The sequence below is a fragment of the Colius striatus genome, chromosome 2, assembly GCF_028858725.1.
Source record: "Colius striatus isolate bColStr4 chromosome 2, bColStr4.1.hap1, whole genome shotgun sequence".
Taxonomy (NCBI): domain Eukaryota; kingdom Metazoa; phylum Chordata; class Aves; order Coliiformes; family Coliidae; genus Colius; species Colius striatus.
In genome coordinates, this window is record NC_084760.1 from 80,697,379 (window position 1) to 80,716,897 (window position 19,519).

Sequence of the window (19,519 nt, forward strand, 5' to 3'; positions counted from 1 at the left end):
TGCCTCCTAAAAGAACTCAGATGTCAGCAGCTGTGACAGAAAATGAGGAAAGAATTTGAGTGGATCACTGATCCTACCTAGAACTCAACAGATCAACACTGAAGAAACAAGGAATATTGGGAACCTGCTGCAGGCACCACCTGAAGAAGTGAAAACTTGGACATTGAATGGAGCGTCTTGGGTGGTTAAATGTGAATTACATACACAAACTACTGAGGAACCCAAGCCTCGTTGCTTTCACTGTTTATTTAAAGAGACAATATACCTCTGTTGTATAAGTACATGCTTACAGTGAAGATCTGACCAAGTTTGATGCTATTGAAGATGCCTTTTGAAAGTCAGATCAGTTTATAACCTATACTTAACAACAGGAACAACACCAACAATCCTATATTTTCTCCTAAAATCATTACATTATAATGGGAAGCTTTCAGATTTGAAATACGAGGAAAGGCTTTATTAGGAGCACACTGAACATTACATCAGAACATTCTGTAAGCATGTTTCTTCCACTGGCTTACCGAATTACCTTGAGCAAACTACTTCACTTCCTTTTTCATTCTTCTCTCTAGAAAATAGCGGTAATCCCTAAAATGTCGGATTTTCAGACTGTATCAAAGCGCATCAGAGTCAATGGCAGCTGCCCATTTCCGAGGACTGTGAACCAAGCCTTCAGTCAAGCATTTGACCAGTTAACATTTGCAACTCTCAGTGCTACCAACTATTACATTGCATGACTACAAATGACAAGGGAGGAATGATAAGGAAGGTTGTTACTGTTAAGCAGTCGACAAGCAGCAACAGGTTTCTTTGCACAAAGCAGCAGATGAAGTGCTATAAACCTGCCCTAGATTTGAAATAGGAAAGATAGTGCTAATTGTGCAGCTGTGTGCTGGCTTCTTAATATTCAGGAATGGCATGAATCTGAATATGTTAAAATTTTTCATTTAGAGATCAATTTGTTGACTCACCTGAAGTTTAATCAAACTCTTATTTTGATAGTTCAATTTGGCATAGCTCGTTATTGCAATGACGGGTGGGAACAGCTCCTGGCGTTTGGGTGCAGAACAGCTGAGAGAGGGAACGTGGCAGATGTTACGGACAAGCATTAGCTTATCCCAAATTCACTTCAAGTAAAAATGTTGAGCCTTTGATGAGCTAACTAAATAATTTGCAGCAGAGATAAAACAGGAATAGTGTTATCTTATGCTAAAAAACGATTCTGATTTCCTTTCCACCCTGTGCAATGCCCCTGTCTGTGGGGAGGTTACTTCCCTGCAGCAAAAAAGAGGCCAAGATGAGAATCAGGTTCTTTGCCTTTGCATTCAGCTCCTGAGGCTGAGCTTGGAGGTAGAGCTGTACCATATAGCTTCTTCACACACCTCACTAAATGTTACTTGACAGTTGTTAAACTTTGAAGGACATGTGAATGCTTCCAAGCTGGCAAAAGGTGCTGTCCTGCCTTTCTCTGCTTGCCCTTCTCTTCTCTGCTGGGGTACTGCAGGGTGCACCAACTCTAGCACCCTCTCACATACCCCTGCGTACCTCTCATACTCACTCAAAGTGACATATCTCCTGTAGGAATAAATGTCCATTTACTACTTTGTCTTTATGCAGTGGCTATCAATCAAGAAAATATTGGTCTGGGTAACATCTGCACAGTCTGCCTCTGCTCATCATGATTTGGACTGGCTCCGACCAATGGATTTTTCACCGGTTTCAGTACAAACATCAGGTGGATGACAGTTTTTCACAATGTAGGCTGATTTTAGTGACAGTACTAAGATGTATATGTGCTTTTATTTTTTATTCTTGCTTATTTTCGTATTTTATTATATTCTCTTTCTTTCTTTCTTTCTTTCTTTCTTTCTTTCTTTCTTTCTTTCTTTCTTTCTTTCTCTTTCTTCCATTCCCACCTCATTATTTGGCAATACATGTAATTTTTCTCATTTTGACCACATTTTCTTTCTTACTGTCTTCAAAGATTTCTCATGTTGTAAGGGGCAGGGGATAATGACACACATGACACAAAACCAAATACAAGCAAGCAAACAAAAAACAACCCTAAAAAACACCTTCTCCCTGTACTTCTCACAGCAAGAGAGACAAAATAAAAAGGTTGGATGAAAATTTTTTCATCAGATGCCAGTAAACCTCACACCTCTAGAATATATGCTTCTGTGAAGCAGCTTCTTCAATATGTCTGATGCCTTTCAGTAAGCCTGCAATTGACAAAAGTGAAACTGAGACTTCCTCTAGAAGTCAATGCCTACTACTGCTGCAAACCACTCTCAAATGACCTTAAGCACCAAACATCCATGTGAAACTTTCTCCTGCTTTGCTTATATAATTTTTGCTTCCTTTGGGACTGTGACTTCACATTTTTATTTTTATACAGTTGCTGTCTCAATCTGTCACATACAAATGATTAATACATGATGAATCATATGATGACCTTCCTCCCAATGATTGTCCTATTTAGTGCTTTAAATATATAAATGCTTTTACCAAATCAAGGTTTATATCTTGAATACGATCTGGTTGGAATACCTCAGCTTATATGCTGGGGCTGAGGAGGGGTTTTTGTGCCAGCTGTGAGCCATGGAAGAAAGTCAGTGCCCAGTGAGACTGGAGATGAGTGTAACTAAAAAAGAGATAGAAAAGTGTCAGGCACTAACCTGCAAGTCTTCCTTTGTATGAACCCATTGTCCAAATCAACAGTAAGGATGGATGTTCAGCCCTCTCAGAATAAATTCATCCTCTACTTTTTCTAAAATTACCAGAACTATGTATTCCTAATGTTCCTCAGAGAGAAAATAATGTAATCACATATTACTACAGAATCAGGTTACTGAGATTATTTGCCTATCAGCAATGGGGCAGGGTTCTTCTCTTTCAGATTTTAGCTGGTAGATCTCCACAAAACAGGCTTTTGTTGCAAGAAACATTAGCAATTTAGACAGTGGCATCCTCTCTGGTGCATGACCTGATGTTCAGTGTGGCACTGCTGTCTAAGAGAAAATCCTTAAACAGCTTACACATTTCCGAAGTTTGCAGCAATTTACTCATAAAACAATTTTTATTAGCATGCAATTAATTAAAAAAGTGCATAGGCATATTTATCCAATTTTGGGAAACTCAAACTCAGTTAATTACTTCCTACCTAGGTTCAAGAAAATGTAAGTGCAAATGCTGAAGTTACTTTTACTCATAAAATGGAGTTGCACTATCACCCAACCTCCAAACTGTAGCTAATATTTAACTGAGAGGTGACAGGATAGCAGTGGTTGGTGGAGTGATCTCTGTTCAGCTAGTCTGTAAAGTACTTGCAATAAAAGGAGCTGTGTAAATGTAAATCATTATTATATTGTTTAAGTAATCAAATCCATGGCATCATTGTTTAAATAGACTGGCGATGTGGAGCCATTTATTTGTATTTTAATGCTTAGACTGCCTATTGCATAAAATATATGTGGAAAAAACAAGCTTTCAGAAATATATAAAATACTTTTTTTCCAGTGTTGAATTTATAAGCTAGGACGACTATGGAACTACAGTAATTCTTAATTTGTATGGTTGTTTTTATCATTCTTACTATGAAATATCACAAAATAAAACAGACCTAAATCTCTCATAAATCCAATAGCAGTGTTGTACTTCAGATGCACATTTTAAGTGGCTGCATCATTGCTTTAACTCAAAACACAGCCAGCAGGCTCAGTATGACCTGAGAAGTTCTAAAAAACACTTGCAAAATTTATTCATCTTTTGAAATAGTGGTGAATTTATATATAACACCAATGCCCAATGGCCAAAACTGAGATTTGGTCCCACATCATGTAGGGTGCTCTACACGTAAAAAAAAAAAGGACACAATATCTTTTCCCAGATGCCTTTCTTGAATTCAAGTGTTGCAGTTATGTAATGCTCCATCTTAATCATTCATGACTATCCCTGTTGCTGCAGACCACACAATGACTTCAAAGCAACAACCTCCCTATTTATTTATATGGGCTCCTGGTTCCACAATAATTCCTAATATAAGGCAAGACAGTGCTATCACTCCAGGTTACAGATGAGAAATCAAGGCCCAAAGATACTAATTTCCAAATTTTTTATATTTCAGTTCAATCCTTATTTAAAATCATTTAAGTATGCTGGTGCCTAAGTTGCAGTGATCATAAATCTGGTGCTCTTAAACATCTAAAACACTTTTGAAAGGAGAGTCTAGACTGAGAAAAACATATCCTTAATATTCCCAGGAGGAGGTAGCATTTGTATGACAGGTCTCCTACTTTTTGTTCCTTTAACCCTGAGTCTAAGAACACACATTGGTTTGCAGATTTCAGTTCTTTGAACCCTTTTTCTGTTGGACATTGGTTATTCTTCCTGCATGTTTTGCCTTCAAATAAGAAGTTATTTTCAATTGTGCACTTTTTAACAAGTTCTACTGTGAGCTAAAGGTGATGGATACACATTTACTGTCACTGGTGCATGTTTAAGGGTTACAGAAAAGGATGAACGAGTGGGAAAGATGCTGCATTAAAACCCACATAACTGGCTAAACACACATAAATTCACTTGGCTCTGGCCTTTGCAGAGTATTGTACTTTTCTAGAGAGAGAGAGACAAATATCTTCTCTTCAGTGGTAAGATTACAATGTCAAAAGAAATGACCACCTGAGTGACACCAAAGATTACAAATTCACAGAATGGCTGAGGTTACAAGGAAACTCTGGAGGTCATCGTGTCCAAACCAATTGCTGAAGCAGGGCCACTTAGAATCAGTTACCTAGGATATCTCCAAGAATGGAGACTCCACCACCTTCCTGAGCCATCTATGCTAGTGCTCAGTCATCATTGTAGTAAAGAAGTATTTCCTGGTATTCAGATGGAACCTCATGTGTACCTTCAGGTGGTACCTATTGTCCTGGAACTGGGCACTAGTGAAAAAAGCCTTACACCCTCCATTCAGATATTTGCACACATTAATGATTTCCACCCTGAGCTTCCTCTTCTCCACGCTGAACATTCCCAGCTCTTTCAGCCTGGCTTCATATGTGAGGAGCTACAGTTCCTTAATCATCTTAGTCATTCTTTGTTGGACTCCCTCCAGGATGTTCATATTTTTCTTGTGCTGAAGAGACAGAACTAGACATGATACTTCACACATGACCTCACCAGTGCTGAGTAGTGGGGAAAGATCACCTTCCTCAGTCTTCTGGTAACATTCCTCCCAATGCAGTCTAGGATACTATTAGTCTTCTCTATGGAAAAGACATTTCTGGTTCATATTCAATCTCATGTCTGCCATGACCCTCAAGTCTTTTTCTGCAAAGCTACCTTCTGGCTCCCAGAATGTCTGATGCATGAGGTTGTTCCTACTCAGGGACAGCAATTGAGATTTCCATTTACTGGATATCATGAGGTTCCTCTCACATCATTTCTGCAGCCTTCTGAAATCCTTCTGGATGACAGCATGACACAAGTCTATCAGCCACTCCTCACAGTCCTATGTTATCAGCAAAAATGCTGAGAGTATAATCTGCATTAAGATACAGGTCATTAATGAAGGTATTAAATAGGATTGGATGTAAAATAGGTTGTGGACTAGCATTAGTTCTTGGGGTATACTGCTAGTTACTGATCTCCAACTAGACTTCATGCCACTGATCACAATCCTCCTGGCTCAGTCATTCGACTAGTTTAAAATCTATATAACTGCTCATCCAATCCATACTTCGTAGTTTTTCTACAAGGATTTAATGAGACAGTGTTGAAAGCCTGAGTAAAGTCAAGGTAGTTGTCTGCTGTTCTCACTTTGTCTATCAACCTAGTTATTTCATCATAAAATGTTATCAGATTTTTCAAGTGTGACTTTGTGAATCCATGCTGATGATTCCCAATCATCTTCACTTTCCTGGAAATGATTTCCAGAATTAGTTGTTCCATCATCTTCCCAGGGATAGAGGTAAGGCTCATTGGTCTGTAGTTCTCTGGATCCTTCTCCTTGCCTGCTTTGAAGATAGGAGTTATATTTACATTCCTCCAGTCCTCATGTATGTTTCCCAAGTGTTGTGATTGTTCAAAGTTAATGGCCTCATCCTGGCATTAAGTCAGATTCCTCAGCACTTGTAGTTACATCTCATTGGTGCCCATGTATATCCACTTTACAGTATCAGAGCAGCATGAACCATGGCTATAGGTGCCAGCCAAGGGACCTTGTTATGTGACAGCAGTTTAAAAAAATCACCTGCAGTTCTAAAAAGAAACTTGATTTTCCACTTTAAAAGGACTTGCTCTCATAAATTCTGTATATGAACAAAAACATAAATGGCAATCTATTATCTTCTCTCTGTGGCACCTGTTGGCCATGATGTGGTTTCATAACATTACAAGCAACTTCCATTTTGTCCATCCAGGGTAACATGGGTTTTAACATGGGCACAGAGATGAATAGGACAATTAAGGAAAGTGAAGAGGAAAGAACAGTTAGAATGAGCAAGCAATGTAAATCAGAAAAAAGAAAAGAAATGCAAAACCAGAACAAAAATCCTAAACAACAAGAAAAGCAAGTAAAGAATCCCTAAGCAAACCAAAAGGAAAACCAAGCTTTCTTCTTAGTCTGCCTAGAAAGAGAGGAATCCTGATCCCTTGTGGCCAAGAAGGCCAATGGCATCTTGGGATACATCAAGAAGAGTGTGGCCAGCAGGTCAAGGGAGGTTCTGCTCCCCCTCTACTCTGCCCTGGTGAGGCCTCATCTGGAGTCCTGTGTCCAGTTCTGGGCTCCTCAGCTCAAGGGGGACAGAGAACTTCTGAAGAGAGTCCAGCGCAGGGCCACCAAGATGATCAGGGGACTGGAACATCTTCCATACGAGGAAAGGCTGCTGGAACTGGGGCTGTTTAGTCTGGAGAAGAGGAGACTGAGGGGGGATCTCATTAATATTTAAAAGCATCTAAATGGTGGATGTCAAGAGGTTGGGGTATCTCTTTTTTCTAGCAACACGACAAGGAGTAATGGGATGAAGCTGGAACAAAAAAAGTTCCATTTAAACAGAAGAAAAAACTATTTTACTATTCAGGTGAGGAAGCCCTGGTACAGGCTGCCCAGGGAGGGTGTGGAGTCCCCTTCCTTGGAGGTCTTCAAGACTCTCCTGGACATATTCCTATGTGACCTGATCTAGGTGAATCTGCTTCTGCAGGGAGGTTAGACTAGGTGATCTCTAAAGGTCCCTTCCAACCCCTACCATTCTATGATTCTATGATTCTGTTCCAGGTGAAATGATATCATTATCTTGCCAGCAAGATTACATAAAACAAGTGCAAGGACAAGTCAGAGAGAGAGAAAGAGCTCATTGGGAGTACACATAGTTCAGTAAACAATGGTGTTCAACACTTCAGCACAGGCCTCTGTTGTAGGATCTTTTTCAATATGAGGACAGCTCAAGGCACAAACAGGACGCTCTGAGATACTACAAAGCATTAAGTGTATGCTCCTTTGAGTGTATCCTCCATTAAAGAGGGAACGTTCCCTTCTACCAACAATGTGGAAAAGACAAAATAGCATGTCATCTCTGAGCAGCCTTAACTTAGTGATTTGGTACCAACATTAGAGGCTGCAGTTGTCAAAGCTGATGTTGACCAAACTCTCTTTGAAACACGTGCTCAAGCTATCACTCCCTTCCCTCCAGCTTCTCTTTCACACTCTAGGAAGCCATGTGAAACAGGATGCTGGTCCAGGACTGTACTTATTAGATTGGTATCAGAAACATGCATCCTGAATCCTCTGAAAGAGATAAAAACCTTCTGCTAGTTTCAGCAATGGTCCTGAAACAGTAAATACAGGGAAGGTTGGATGAGGGAAATATATGAACAGTTCTCCTCCTGCTAATCCTCGTTATGATGGCAGTAGTGTATCCAGACCCAAACTACAGGTTTTGATACTATTTCATCTCAGTGAAATCAGGAGGCCTAACAGACAACACTTCCTACTATCTTCCATACACTGAATTTTCACAGGGCCATTTCACCTTGTCACAGTCCTGTATCTGCAGCTCCTGCAAGTGAAAGACGTAAGCTGGGGTGGAAGCACGAATGGGACTGATATCCTGGGTAATGATCAGGAAAGATGTTAATATCAACAAGGAGGAAAGAAATTCTGCTTTAACTCTTTCACTATAATGTTGATAAAAAATTCTTAGCTGAGAAGGCAGCAAACCTTTGGCTTTTTCTTGCTAGTGAAGCAGGATTCCTTCAAGTTGAGCACAGCTAGTGTGCTTAATTCCTGGCATATTGATGTACCTTAACATATATTAAGTGTCCATTGTTTAAGCAGCTAAACAGTATCGCTTCCCTTTTAGCACACACATAGTATTTTATAGAGCAGAGAGCTGTAGAAAAGCACACACATAGTATTTTATAGAGCAGAGAGCTGTAGAAATCCTCTTCCTTTAGGTTTTTCTGTACATTCATTGCAGTGATACGCATCTGACTGATTAAACCAGAACAGTTTTAGTTAATTAACACTAAGGAACTGAGTGGTTCCCTAACTGAAAGTCGTAAGAACTAGTTTTGGTATTATGAGTGCCACTGAATAACTCTCAGATGCTGGACAATTCACTTCATCTTTCTCTGTTTCATTTTTCCCCGGTGCAAAATGTAGATAAATAAAACTTGCTTTCTTTGGTGAAGTGCTTTTAAGAACTTTGAATGAAAAGAGATTTGCATCATCAATGAATTCTCAAAAGTGCCCAATGGGAGATTTATGGAAATAGCTCTATCCTCACTATGCCTCTGGAAAACTGAGTCACAACCAAGTAAAATGTGGTTTAACCCCAGGCAGCAACTGAACACCATGCATCTGCTTGCTCACTTGATAACCCTGCAGTGAAATGGCAACCAGGAAAGAAAAAACAAAACTCATGGATTGAGGTAAGAACAGTTTCATAATGATAATGAAATAATTTATTAAAATAAACCCCATCAAAACAAAATAATAAAAATAATTAAAATAATATAATAACTCTAAAGAAAAAGAAAAATTAAAAAGAGAGAGAAATAAAACCCAGGGGAAAAAAACCCAAAATGGTGCACAATTCTCATAACTTGCTGACTGATACCTGAGTAGTGATCTGCCCCTCCCAGCCACCTCTCCCCGGTTTATATACTGGACATGACTTTCTATGGTATGGAATATCTCATTGGCTAGTTGGTTCAGCTGTGCTGGCCATCCTTTTTCCCAGCTTGCAGGCACCTGCTTGCTGGCAATCTGGGAAACTGAAAAGGCCTTCACTTAGAATAAGCACTACTTACCAACAACTAAAACATCAGCGTGTTATCGTCACTGTTCTTGCACTAAATCCCAAGCACAGCACTGTACCAGCTACTAAGAAGAAAAGTAATTCCATTCCATCCAAATCATGACATAAAGCAACAAAGAGCCAAGACTTCACTGAGAAGCAGAAGTAGGGACAGGACAAAGAGTCGGAGTTGCCTGACACCTTGACAGCAACTTATTCCTCCAGACCAGACTAGCAAGATAGCATTTTTTCTCTCATTTCTGCCTATGGTACCTGATTCTCACCGCTTCAGCTATTAGAATGCATGTCTTTACTTCTGAATTGTCTGTTTTATCTAACTTGGCCATCCTTCTCTTCTGTAGTGCCCAGGGATAGGACTAAAGGTAATGGACAAACACTGGAACACAAAACGTTCCACCTAAGGAAGAACTTCTTTACTGTAAGGGTGAGGGAGCCCTGACACAGTCTCCTTCTCTGTAGGTTTTCAAAACCACCTCGAAGCGTTCTTGAATGACATGGTGAACACAGACCTGTTTTAGCAGAGGGGTTGGACTAGATGATAGGTCGCTTCCAATCCCTACCATTCATAGAATCATATCATTCTTCAATTCTGTGTGTGATTCTGTAAAACCAACACATTCTGCCACTTCCAACACCTGACAAACTCAGCAAATTTCTCTTTCCATTTGCAAGGATACTTCTGTTCACTGGGCCAAATTCACTATACAGTGTCATACAACTCTATACATCCTTCAGACTACTTTTTCAGAGATTCACTGCGCACAAGACCTTAAACACTGCTGAGTTTTTACCAAAAGCTTTGCCTCAGGAAAAACTGACACTAGCATATTTTCTTTCATTATATCCCTAATATTTTATCACTGTTAGTTTTATCTTATCCTTGCATTCTAGATAATAGAGTTAATATCCACAAGGCCCAAAGCTAACACATCAGTTCCACAGTACACCACCCAGAGCAAGGCAAATCGTTTCCACCTGCTAATTGACTTGATTATTTCTACATGATTTTATAGTTTAGAAATGTAACAGAACTTAATTTCCTTCAGATAATTTCAGTATTTGAATATTTTTTTAATTAAAAAAATGTTCTTTTCAATTACTGGTCAACATTCCTACTTTTGGCAAAAAACTTAAAGTAGCTAAATAAACTTTATTATTTCTGTTCTACAACCGATTGAGATAAAAGTATTACTGGTACAAAATTTTATGCATGTAACTACATTCAGTTCTTAAAAAAAACTTTAAGATTACATTTCATTGTAGGAGAAAGATGAGTGAAAAGCATCACATGAACACTTACTAGCTCTTGTTTTGACTTTCTTGATATAAAGGAAACTACATTAGAAGAAAATAGTAAGGTCTATTCTGAGATATGGAGACTGAATAATGTGATGACTAGTGCCTCAAATCTCACTGCAGGCAGTGGCAGAAGGGCACGAGACATCATTCCAAGTCTACTGAGGAAATCAATAGCTGTGACTATGTTTTGGCCAGAGTTATTTCCAAATTAGAGTGAAAAGCCAAATCAGATTATTCCTCTACCAGATCCAAATTTCTCCCCTGGCTTCAGCATGTTTACAAAGCTATAGGAGTTTATGTGTTTGGTTCTACTTTTCCATGAGATTCTGATTTCTGCTGGTAGCTCACCTACAGCTAAAGAGAGACTTCAGCTCAATGTATCTGATATTGCTGCCTTTGCAATAAAAGGGCAGGAAAGAGTGGCTTCTAGGGATTCATCATTAGCATGAATATACTATGTTTATCATTCTTCCAAGGCAGAAGGAAAAAGCAGTAACACTGTACTGTTCCTACCCATTTTTAATCCCTAAAATTTATTGCTTCTTCACTAAAAGTGATTCTTGTTTTACATCATTAAAAATCAAAGAAGTTGTATAACTGAAGGAACATAATGAACATTCAGGAATGGCTTTTGAAATTATCTCTATCTCTTCCTGCATTTAATATGGTATAAAACATTAAATGCTTCAAAGTTGTCAGCCATTACAGTTGTGTAAAACAGATGTTAGTGAAGAAAGAAACAAGTTCTTTCATGTAGGTGAAAAATGTCTTACTAACAACCCTGAATCTTGGATCATAGGATAATTAGAGCCTGTGTTATGGGTAGACAGCACAAACTTCCTCCCACATTGCTTCCTCTCCCAATAGTATGTTTCAATGCCACCTACAAGAGGTGGAAAGGGAAGCTTCTGATTTCTAGCCTGTCAAGTTTTTCTTTCTTTGTTAAGCCTGGTAGGGAGGCTACCAACCACAGTACTATTTTTTCCTAATTTAGAAATTTTACTCTAAACAGCTGTTGTTAGAGAGTGAATACTACAGAGATTTGTACTGTATGACTTAGAAAAGTGATGACCAGACAACTGACAAACTGACAGACACAATGCAAACTTATCAGACACTGCTAATGTTACTGGTGTCAGTGCTGCCTCAGTTCAAAGCCAAATCAGTGACCTACCAGTAAAAATCTTCATATCCCACATTCCAGCCCCTGACATCATCAGAAGACTAAATGGCAACTGCAATTACCTGTAGATCAGGACTTCATCATCTGAGCAATTATACTGCAGCTGATACATTTTTACCCGAGGGGCCGACTTGCTCACCGTCCACTTGACCAAAGCTGAGGTAGTGGTCACATCTGACACCAGGACAGCCCTTTCTGGTGGGCCTTTTGCTTCACCACGATTAGATTTGCTGGAGCTGGTGATGTCCGAGAGTCTGGATTTTGGTGGGGCTGCTCGACCTGTGCCATTGCTGAGATGGGGGAGCTGAACAATTGAGAGCTCAATTGTTGCAGTAGACTCTCCAGCAGCGTTTGCTGCTATGCATGTGAAAGTCCCATAATCCTTGGAGGTGGTGATGAGGATATCTAAAGTGCCATTGTCATAGACAGCTGTCCTCGAAGAGTTCCCGATGAGACGATCGTCAGGAGCCACCCAATGAATGATGGGAGTGGGATCTCCAATGGCTTTACATTTCAATGTAGCAGTTTGCCCTTCCAAAACCAGCAACTTGTGAGTATGTTGTGTGATAAGAGGAGGTTCACAAACAAATTCTTCTTCCCGTACATACCAAAAGTACCTTCCCTTTAGGCCCGGAGGAGAAGCACAAGTTTCCATATCATCATCTCTGTCAAGTCTCCTTAACCATAGTAGCTCACAGTTGCAGTGCAGTGGGTTGCCCCCAAAGCTGAGGGACAAAGGTGGAGAAAATGGTGTAACAGTGAATGGAATTACTTGAGATCTGGCAAATATAGGGTCAGGGGGGAGCTTCTGAAGTCTGTTGGATGTTAAATCCAATCTGGCCAATTTCTGAAGATCTGCAAATGTCCCCTCTGTGATATAATCTATCAGGTTATGATCTAAACTGAGCTGGTGCAAGTTTATCATCTTCCTTATAGATTCCCAGGGAATGCTTCGGAGGTTATTATAAGAAAGGTCTAAATCTTCCAATGTCAGCAAAAAATCCTCAAAGGCTTCATCAGAGATGCTGCTTAGCTGGTTGTTGTTTAAAATCAAATGCTGAAGGTTAATTAAGCCTCTCAAAATATCCTCTCCAATGTCAGGCAGCCTGTTACTGTCCAGATGTAAAGATCGAAGGCTTTCCAAGTCAGTGAAAGAGTAGGGCTGTATGTAACTGATGGTGTTTCTGGACAAAGTAAGGTCAACAAGTCCAGACATATTGGCAAAATCCTGTCTGCTGATATTAATAATAAAGTTGCCCCCAAGTCGGAGTTCAACAGTCCTTCTATCTATGTCTAGGGGTACAAATAGGAGACCCTTGGAGGGACATAAAGTCCCCAGTGACTCGGACAGGTTCTGACAGACACAGTATTTGGGACAAGCGTTGACCATGACAGCCATTCCAAAGACCAGGATGCTGCAGAGCAATTTTTCCATGGTAAATCACACAACAGTACCTGCAAGAAATGAAAAGAGTTAAAAGGAACATCAGCAGATATAGCTACCTTTCCTCTTATTTTTTACCTAACATCTACCTCCAGAGAGACTTCACAATGCCTCCTCTCAGGAGTCACACCTAAAGCAATCAGCAATCTGGGATGGGAAACAATATGAGTGTTATATATGAATGTTAACATGAGTGTTATAGCAACATGTTTATCCACATAAAACATTTCTTTCCTAAATAAAAACAAAAAGAGGTTTGTGTGGTTCCGAATATGAATGGGATAGGAATTGTTAGTGCTCATGCTTACTAACAGGGTCTTGTAACTATCTGTTTTCTAGTCACAATTCTGTAATTTTTATTGAGTAGCTGGTAGAGGACAAATCCTGCCATCAGATTGCATGGATTGCTTAAAGCCCTCAAAGATTTCATTTGGAATAGTATCTGCTTCTTTGAGGGTAGAAGCTATCTTATAGTAATTACATACTGCTGCATAATAATGTGGAATTAGTCTTAGGGTTGAAAGAGCTGATTTTATGGATAAAAATAACTACATATTTACCCTTCAGTAATGTGGTTAGTAATGACCATGTAATTATCTGGCCAGTGCTGGGATGAGTCAGTTCACTTGCCCACCTGTAATAAAATTCATGATAGACAGCATAGGAAGCAGAAATCACTTGCATAATAACCACCTGGATTTACCCTGCGCTAAGCCAACCTATGGAAAGGATGACATCATCTAGCTCAAAAGAGTAAAGCTGCAGAGAAAACCTGTGCTACCTTAGGCTTCTGGTAAGCTCTCTGACAACCTTATGCTCTCATGTTGCAAACCCTTCTGTTATAATGACAACGAAGCTCCTGCCTTCATCTGTGGCTTTCCTTTGCAACCTGCCCATTCCTTTTTGCACCATTATCTCTTTTTGTTTGTTTGTTTGTTTTTTCTAGCTTCCACATGTTTTTCCATCTTAAGCTTTGAAGAATAACAAAATGTATTTACAGGCTGACTCGGATGGCCAGTTGTACAGGACATAGGAATCCTTGTTTTCTTTCTATCTCTCCCTTGCCCAGACCCTGCTATCAGGGAGGGATAAGGAATGGGGAGATCATTTATTTCTAATCCTGATTCCCCTTCTGAGGAAAGCGGCAGGCTGACAAAGAACTGTATTTTTGTAAGGGATATCCCAGACTTTTTGCCAAGATAGTGTGCTCTACTCTTCAAACCCTTCACTTGTGGCAGTAGCTATAGATACAATCAGGCTATAATTTCCAACATGGCCATTTCAACTCTATTTAACCCACATGGCCTCACAATATCAACTTGCACCACTGCCCTCTGTCCTTGCTACATACCATAACCCTTAATCATGCAGATGCCCATATACTTAGCAGTTTTGGGCTCTCAGATTTCAAGAGCAGTCATGACACAATAAGAGATGAGACACCCTTCATCAATTGTCCCTCTAGTGCCTAAACAGTGGATGGCAGACAATCATAAAATCGTAGAATCATAGAATGAATTGGAATGGTAAGGATATTAAAAAGCATACATGCTTTTTACACTCCCCCTGCCATGTGCAGGGAAACTTTCCACCATTTCTGGTTGCTCAAAACCCCATCCAACCTGGACTTGAGCACTGCCATGGTTGGGTATTCACAGCCTCTCTGGGTAACCTGTGCCAGTGCCTCACCGCCCTCACAGTGAGGAATTTCTTCCTGATATCTAATCTTAATCTACAGTCTCTCAGTTTAAAACCATTATCCTTTGACCTATCTCTACACGCCCTTGTAAAAAGTCCCTCTCCAGCTTTCCTCTAGGCTCCCTTTAGATACTGGAAGACTGCTATAAGGTCACAAGGAAGAATTTCTTCATTGTGAGGGTGAGGGGTCACTGGAACTGGCTGCCCAGATGGGTTCTGGAATCTCCTTCTCTGGGGACATTCAAAACCCACCTGGACGAGTTCCTGTGTGACCTACTCTAGGTGGTCCTGCTCTGGCAGGGGGGTTGGACTGGATCATCTTTCAAGGTCCCTTCCAACCCTTAAGATTCTGCGATTCTGTGGTTCTGTGTACACTTACTAAAATAATATAGTGTCTCATAATAACTTCAATAATTAGTACTACAAAGCCACATGAACTTTAGTGAATATATGATAGAAGAAATATATTTCATTTTAAAAAGTCACATCACAATTATTTACAATTCATCACACAGCTGAAATGAGATAGACAGATGTTTTATAACAAAAGAATTTATAAAAGTTAGCTGTTAAGCCCCAGGTTACACACACCAAACACAAACCAAAATCCGTCACTTAAGTAATTTGTTTTTAATCTCTTTAAAGAGGTCTATAGCTGCTTTGGAATCTGCCCAAAGGTGGTCAACTCCTCTCATGGATAAGATGGTTTGGTTTGTCCTCCGTGGAATACATGAGATGACTTGCACAAAAGCAGGAACAGTAGACCTGCAAGATGTTATGGGTGTTGAACTATGTATATTTTCTTTATGGCAAGGTTTTCTGCATGGTGTGATGTTAGCAATTACATACTGTTATTACTATTTCATAGGAGAGGAAAGGACTGCAGCATCTGTGTTTACTGAATTCTGCAACCAAGAGGAAAGCAAGATAATTTTAAAAAGGTTGGTTTGAGAAGAGTAATCTTACCTTCTATAGTAAACAAAAGGCTACTGAATAAAATTATTAGATTAGTAAGGGTGTTATTGATGCAAATCTGTGGCACACTTAGCAAAGAGCTATAAATATCCCTTATACTATTATCAATTGATAGTTTACTAACAGGCAATTGGCTTTTTGAATCTTAATTATAATTGTGTTCTACAGATTTAATTTAGTGTATTACCCTACCAGCTGAAATGATAAACAAAAAGCAGTTTAAAAGGGAGAGAAATAGATACAGTTAATTAGTAATAAGCCCTTTCATAGCTTCTCGCTCATCTGTATTCCCACCCTCTGAATATCTATTCAAAATTGTGAATGCACACTTACGAGAGCAGTGTCTCCTTTAAGTGTCCCAATTCTCTAACCACATTTTTTCCGGATGCTGTTAAATATCACAGTGCTTTGGGGAGACGATTGACTCTAAGCATCAGAGTGAAAAGCATTTATAAAAAATGGAGGGAGGAACAGAAGTTAATTACAGAAAATAGGGACTGCAACACTGAGAGGAGGCTGTGAAGCAGGAGGTCTAAATGGCAAAATAAACCCTGATGGGGAAACCATCTGTGGATGACTTGAAAGCACATCATCTGCCTGTATGTGCCTGCATGTGTGCACAAAAAAGACACAGAGAGAGCAGTGTGTGCTTTTACCAGCAGGGGGACAAATCAGTAGAAACTGTACTAGGATGGATACTGTCATTCCAGTTATCAAATGCATTTGCAAGTACTAATGTAAAGATTGTTTGTCTGCAGAGGAAATTTCTAGATTTTATGATCTTTTGCCAGCATCGGTATTTCAAGCTTCTGAACCTTGGACTTCCCTGCAAGGCAATCCTGAACTGACCAGTTGATACAGCAAATAGTATACAAAACCAAAGGGCTATCTATAGGACATCGAAGAGAACAGAGATGGACAGGGCTCCTTAAGGAGAACATCTGGGGTTTCCATAAGGCAAACAATTTTTCTTTTTCTCTCTACATAGACAAAGCATCTGGCCCATTGATGAAGAAAGAATTCTTGACTCTGCACAAATATAACAGTACAAATATACAAATGTAACATCTTCTAAAATCTAGTCTCTCCCATGAAGTCATGGTAATTGCTAGTTACCAAGGGAAAGGTTATATGATAAAAACTGTTTTGATTTCAGTTCTGGTAACTTTCATATATGACAAAAAAGTTTGGGGTCTGTTTTTGCTGACCAGATTGCTCACCTTGTTCCTAAAGTCTCTTATGACTTGCAACACCTAGCATCTTATGGACTGCTAATGGTAACTTTTTGATAAGCTCACCATTATCTAAGAATGCAGAATAGTTGGGGTTGGAAGGGACCTTAAAGATCATTCCAATTTACATTTTAAAGGTGTCTATTAGCCTGATAAAGTAGATTTCTCACAGCAAGTCAGTAAATCCGGCAGAGTTCCTGTCTCAGCCCAAGATGAAAAATAGCCCCTTTACTCCTCTTATAACATGGATTGGTATGAATTAATATGTGCAAGAGTCATAAACCTTGGTGTTTTGTATTCAAATTTTCCTCATAAAGATACAATTTCTGAGATTTGGCATCTCATTTCAGGAATGTCCCTGAGGCATTTTTTAATTCCATATTCATTGAGCTTTGCATATAAATTCCAATAACCTTTGCATACCACAGCACAAAGTACAAGGTAACTGTCAGACAAATAAGCTATAGCTGTAGCATACAGGACAGGAAAAAAGAAAAGAGAGACAAAAAAACAAACAAACAAACAAAAACAAAAAAACCCCAAAGGTGGAAAAATAGTGGCTCTGATTCTACTGTCTCCAAGTGCTGTGGTACCCAACTTCCAGTGACTGTATGGGAGAGTTAACATGCCTTTCTTCAGCTTTCTAGGTGCTGTGTATGAACTAGATTTTCTTTTCTGGGAGCTTGCTTTCCCTTTTTCTTAACCTTCTTTTACTGCTGTTTTCAGTGAGCCTCTGGGACTAAGAAATCTACCCCCAGATGCAAAGCCTGAAGGACAGTGGTGATGGGTGAAGTTTCCTGTATAATCTCTGAAGTAGTTTAATCTACAATATGTAAAACCAAATGGAACTATATCAGGAAAAAAATAATTCCGTAATCTCTTGCCTTGCCAAATGTGGGAAAGGTTCTCTTTTCTTCTGTTCTCCCTGCGGGTAGTTTATACCTAACTGGCCAAACATGAGGAAAGCAAACGCCTGTGCATCTGAATCTGTCCTCAGTACTACACACATTGAAACATGGGTTGAGTGTTAAGCAGCTGCTAGCTTTGAGCATCTAAGAGACTGCTCAGGTGTTTAATTCCAGTTGTGTACCTATGTTCTTACAAGCTCAAACTCAGGATAACTAATACTACTTTTGCTTAGTTTTCATCTTTTGTGATTGCCTTGGCTTCTACACTCCTTGGGGGTAAAGCTGCTTGTCAGCAGATGTGCTTATATACAGTACAACTTAGATTTTGGCTAGGCCTTTTTAGGAGCTAATTTTATTTGAAGGAATAAATAGCTGCAACATGTGAAGTGCTTGTTTTCTTCAGCCATCTTACATTTTACAAATCATAGAGGGGGAACATTTGCAAAGCACACATTTCTCCAGGTATTTGTGTCTCCCTTTACTAAGCCCCACTCATGTTAATTTGGAGGATATTGCTTCCACAGTAACAGAAAAACAACCACACTTTGGGTGAAGTGCAACAAATTCATTGTCCTTTGTACAACTTTTTCTGGAATTCTCTAGAAATAACAAGGTTGCAATAAAAAATATTTTACTACCCCCTGTTTCATCATGAGATTCACTAATGTAATTTGCTTCAGTTGATTGTTGTTCTCTTCCTTTCACCTTACCAAGCAGTTGAAGGTCCATCCTACCTGCTCTGTGCTCCTCAGCCCTGGAAGCAGTCCTAGTTTGTTACTATTTAGGAAGAGTTAGGCTAAAAGGGTGTATGCCTTCAAATGAAAATGATTCATAGGATGATCTTAAAGGTAAGAACATTTCTGTTATGGTTGCCATCTTCAAAGAATGTTTCTATTATGATTGCCACCTTTAAAGAACTGGTTGTAACTGGACCTAGAACAGAAATAAGGATAAGCCATAAAAGGTAATTTTCAAGAGAGGTCACTCTGTGAAAGCTGATTTAACTTGTCCAACAGATCTCCAAGTTAAAAACCAATATTTTCTTAAGCAAGGCTATTTCACACAGAAAGATATAGGTCTCTTTCAGTCTTTCACTGGTAAAATTTGTGTTTATTTGTGTGCATTTTTTGAAAGATTTTCTTTATTTTTTGTAATGCTATCTTGATCTTTCTCTGACATTACTGAAGTTATTTCCTTTTTTTTTAATTACTAACCTTATCCAATTCCTTTACTATTCCCAAGACTGAAGGAATACTTTTATCAAAAGCCCAAATTAGCAATGTAACTAGTCAGGTGCAGAGCTAGTCAGATGTAATCCACTTGCATCTTTGTATTACAAGCCTATGAGCATGGTGGAACACAACTTGCTTTACACACTGCAAACTTCTGTTCACTATGGGATTTTGGTAAGGGAACCTGTGACACTACAGCAGCTTTTCTGCTGAAGTACAGGACTGTAA

The 19,519-nt window shown here is 39.3% G+C and overlaps 1 protein-coding gene across 1 annotated transcript in view; it reads right to left on the reverse strand.

Moving 5' to 3' along the window:
• The window catches only part of LRFN2 (leucine rich repeat and fibronectin type III domain containing 2), a 43,609-nt gene extending 30,372 nt beyond the window's left edge, over nucleotides 1-13,237 (reverse strand). The window contains exon 1 of the mRNA XM_010208593.2: nucleotides 11,865-13,237. Within this exon, the coding sequence (XP_010206895.1) occupies nucleotides 11,865-13,237 (1,373 nt within the window). The remainder of the gene's footprint in view (nucleotides 1-11,864) is intronic.
• Nucleotides 13,238-19,519: the final 6,282 nt, after the last annotated feature.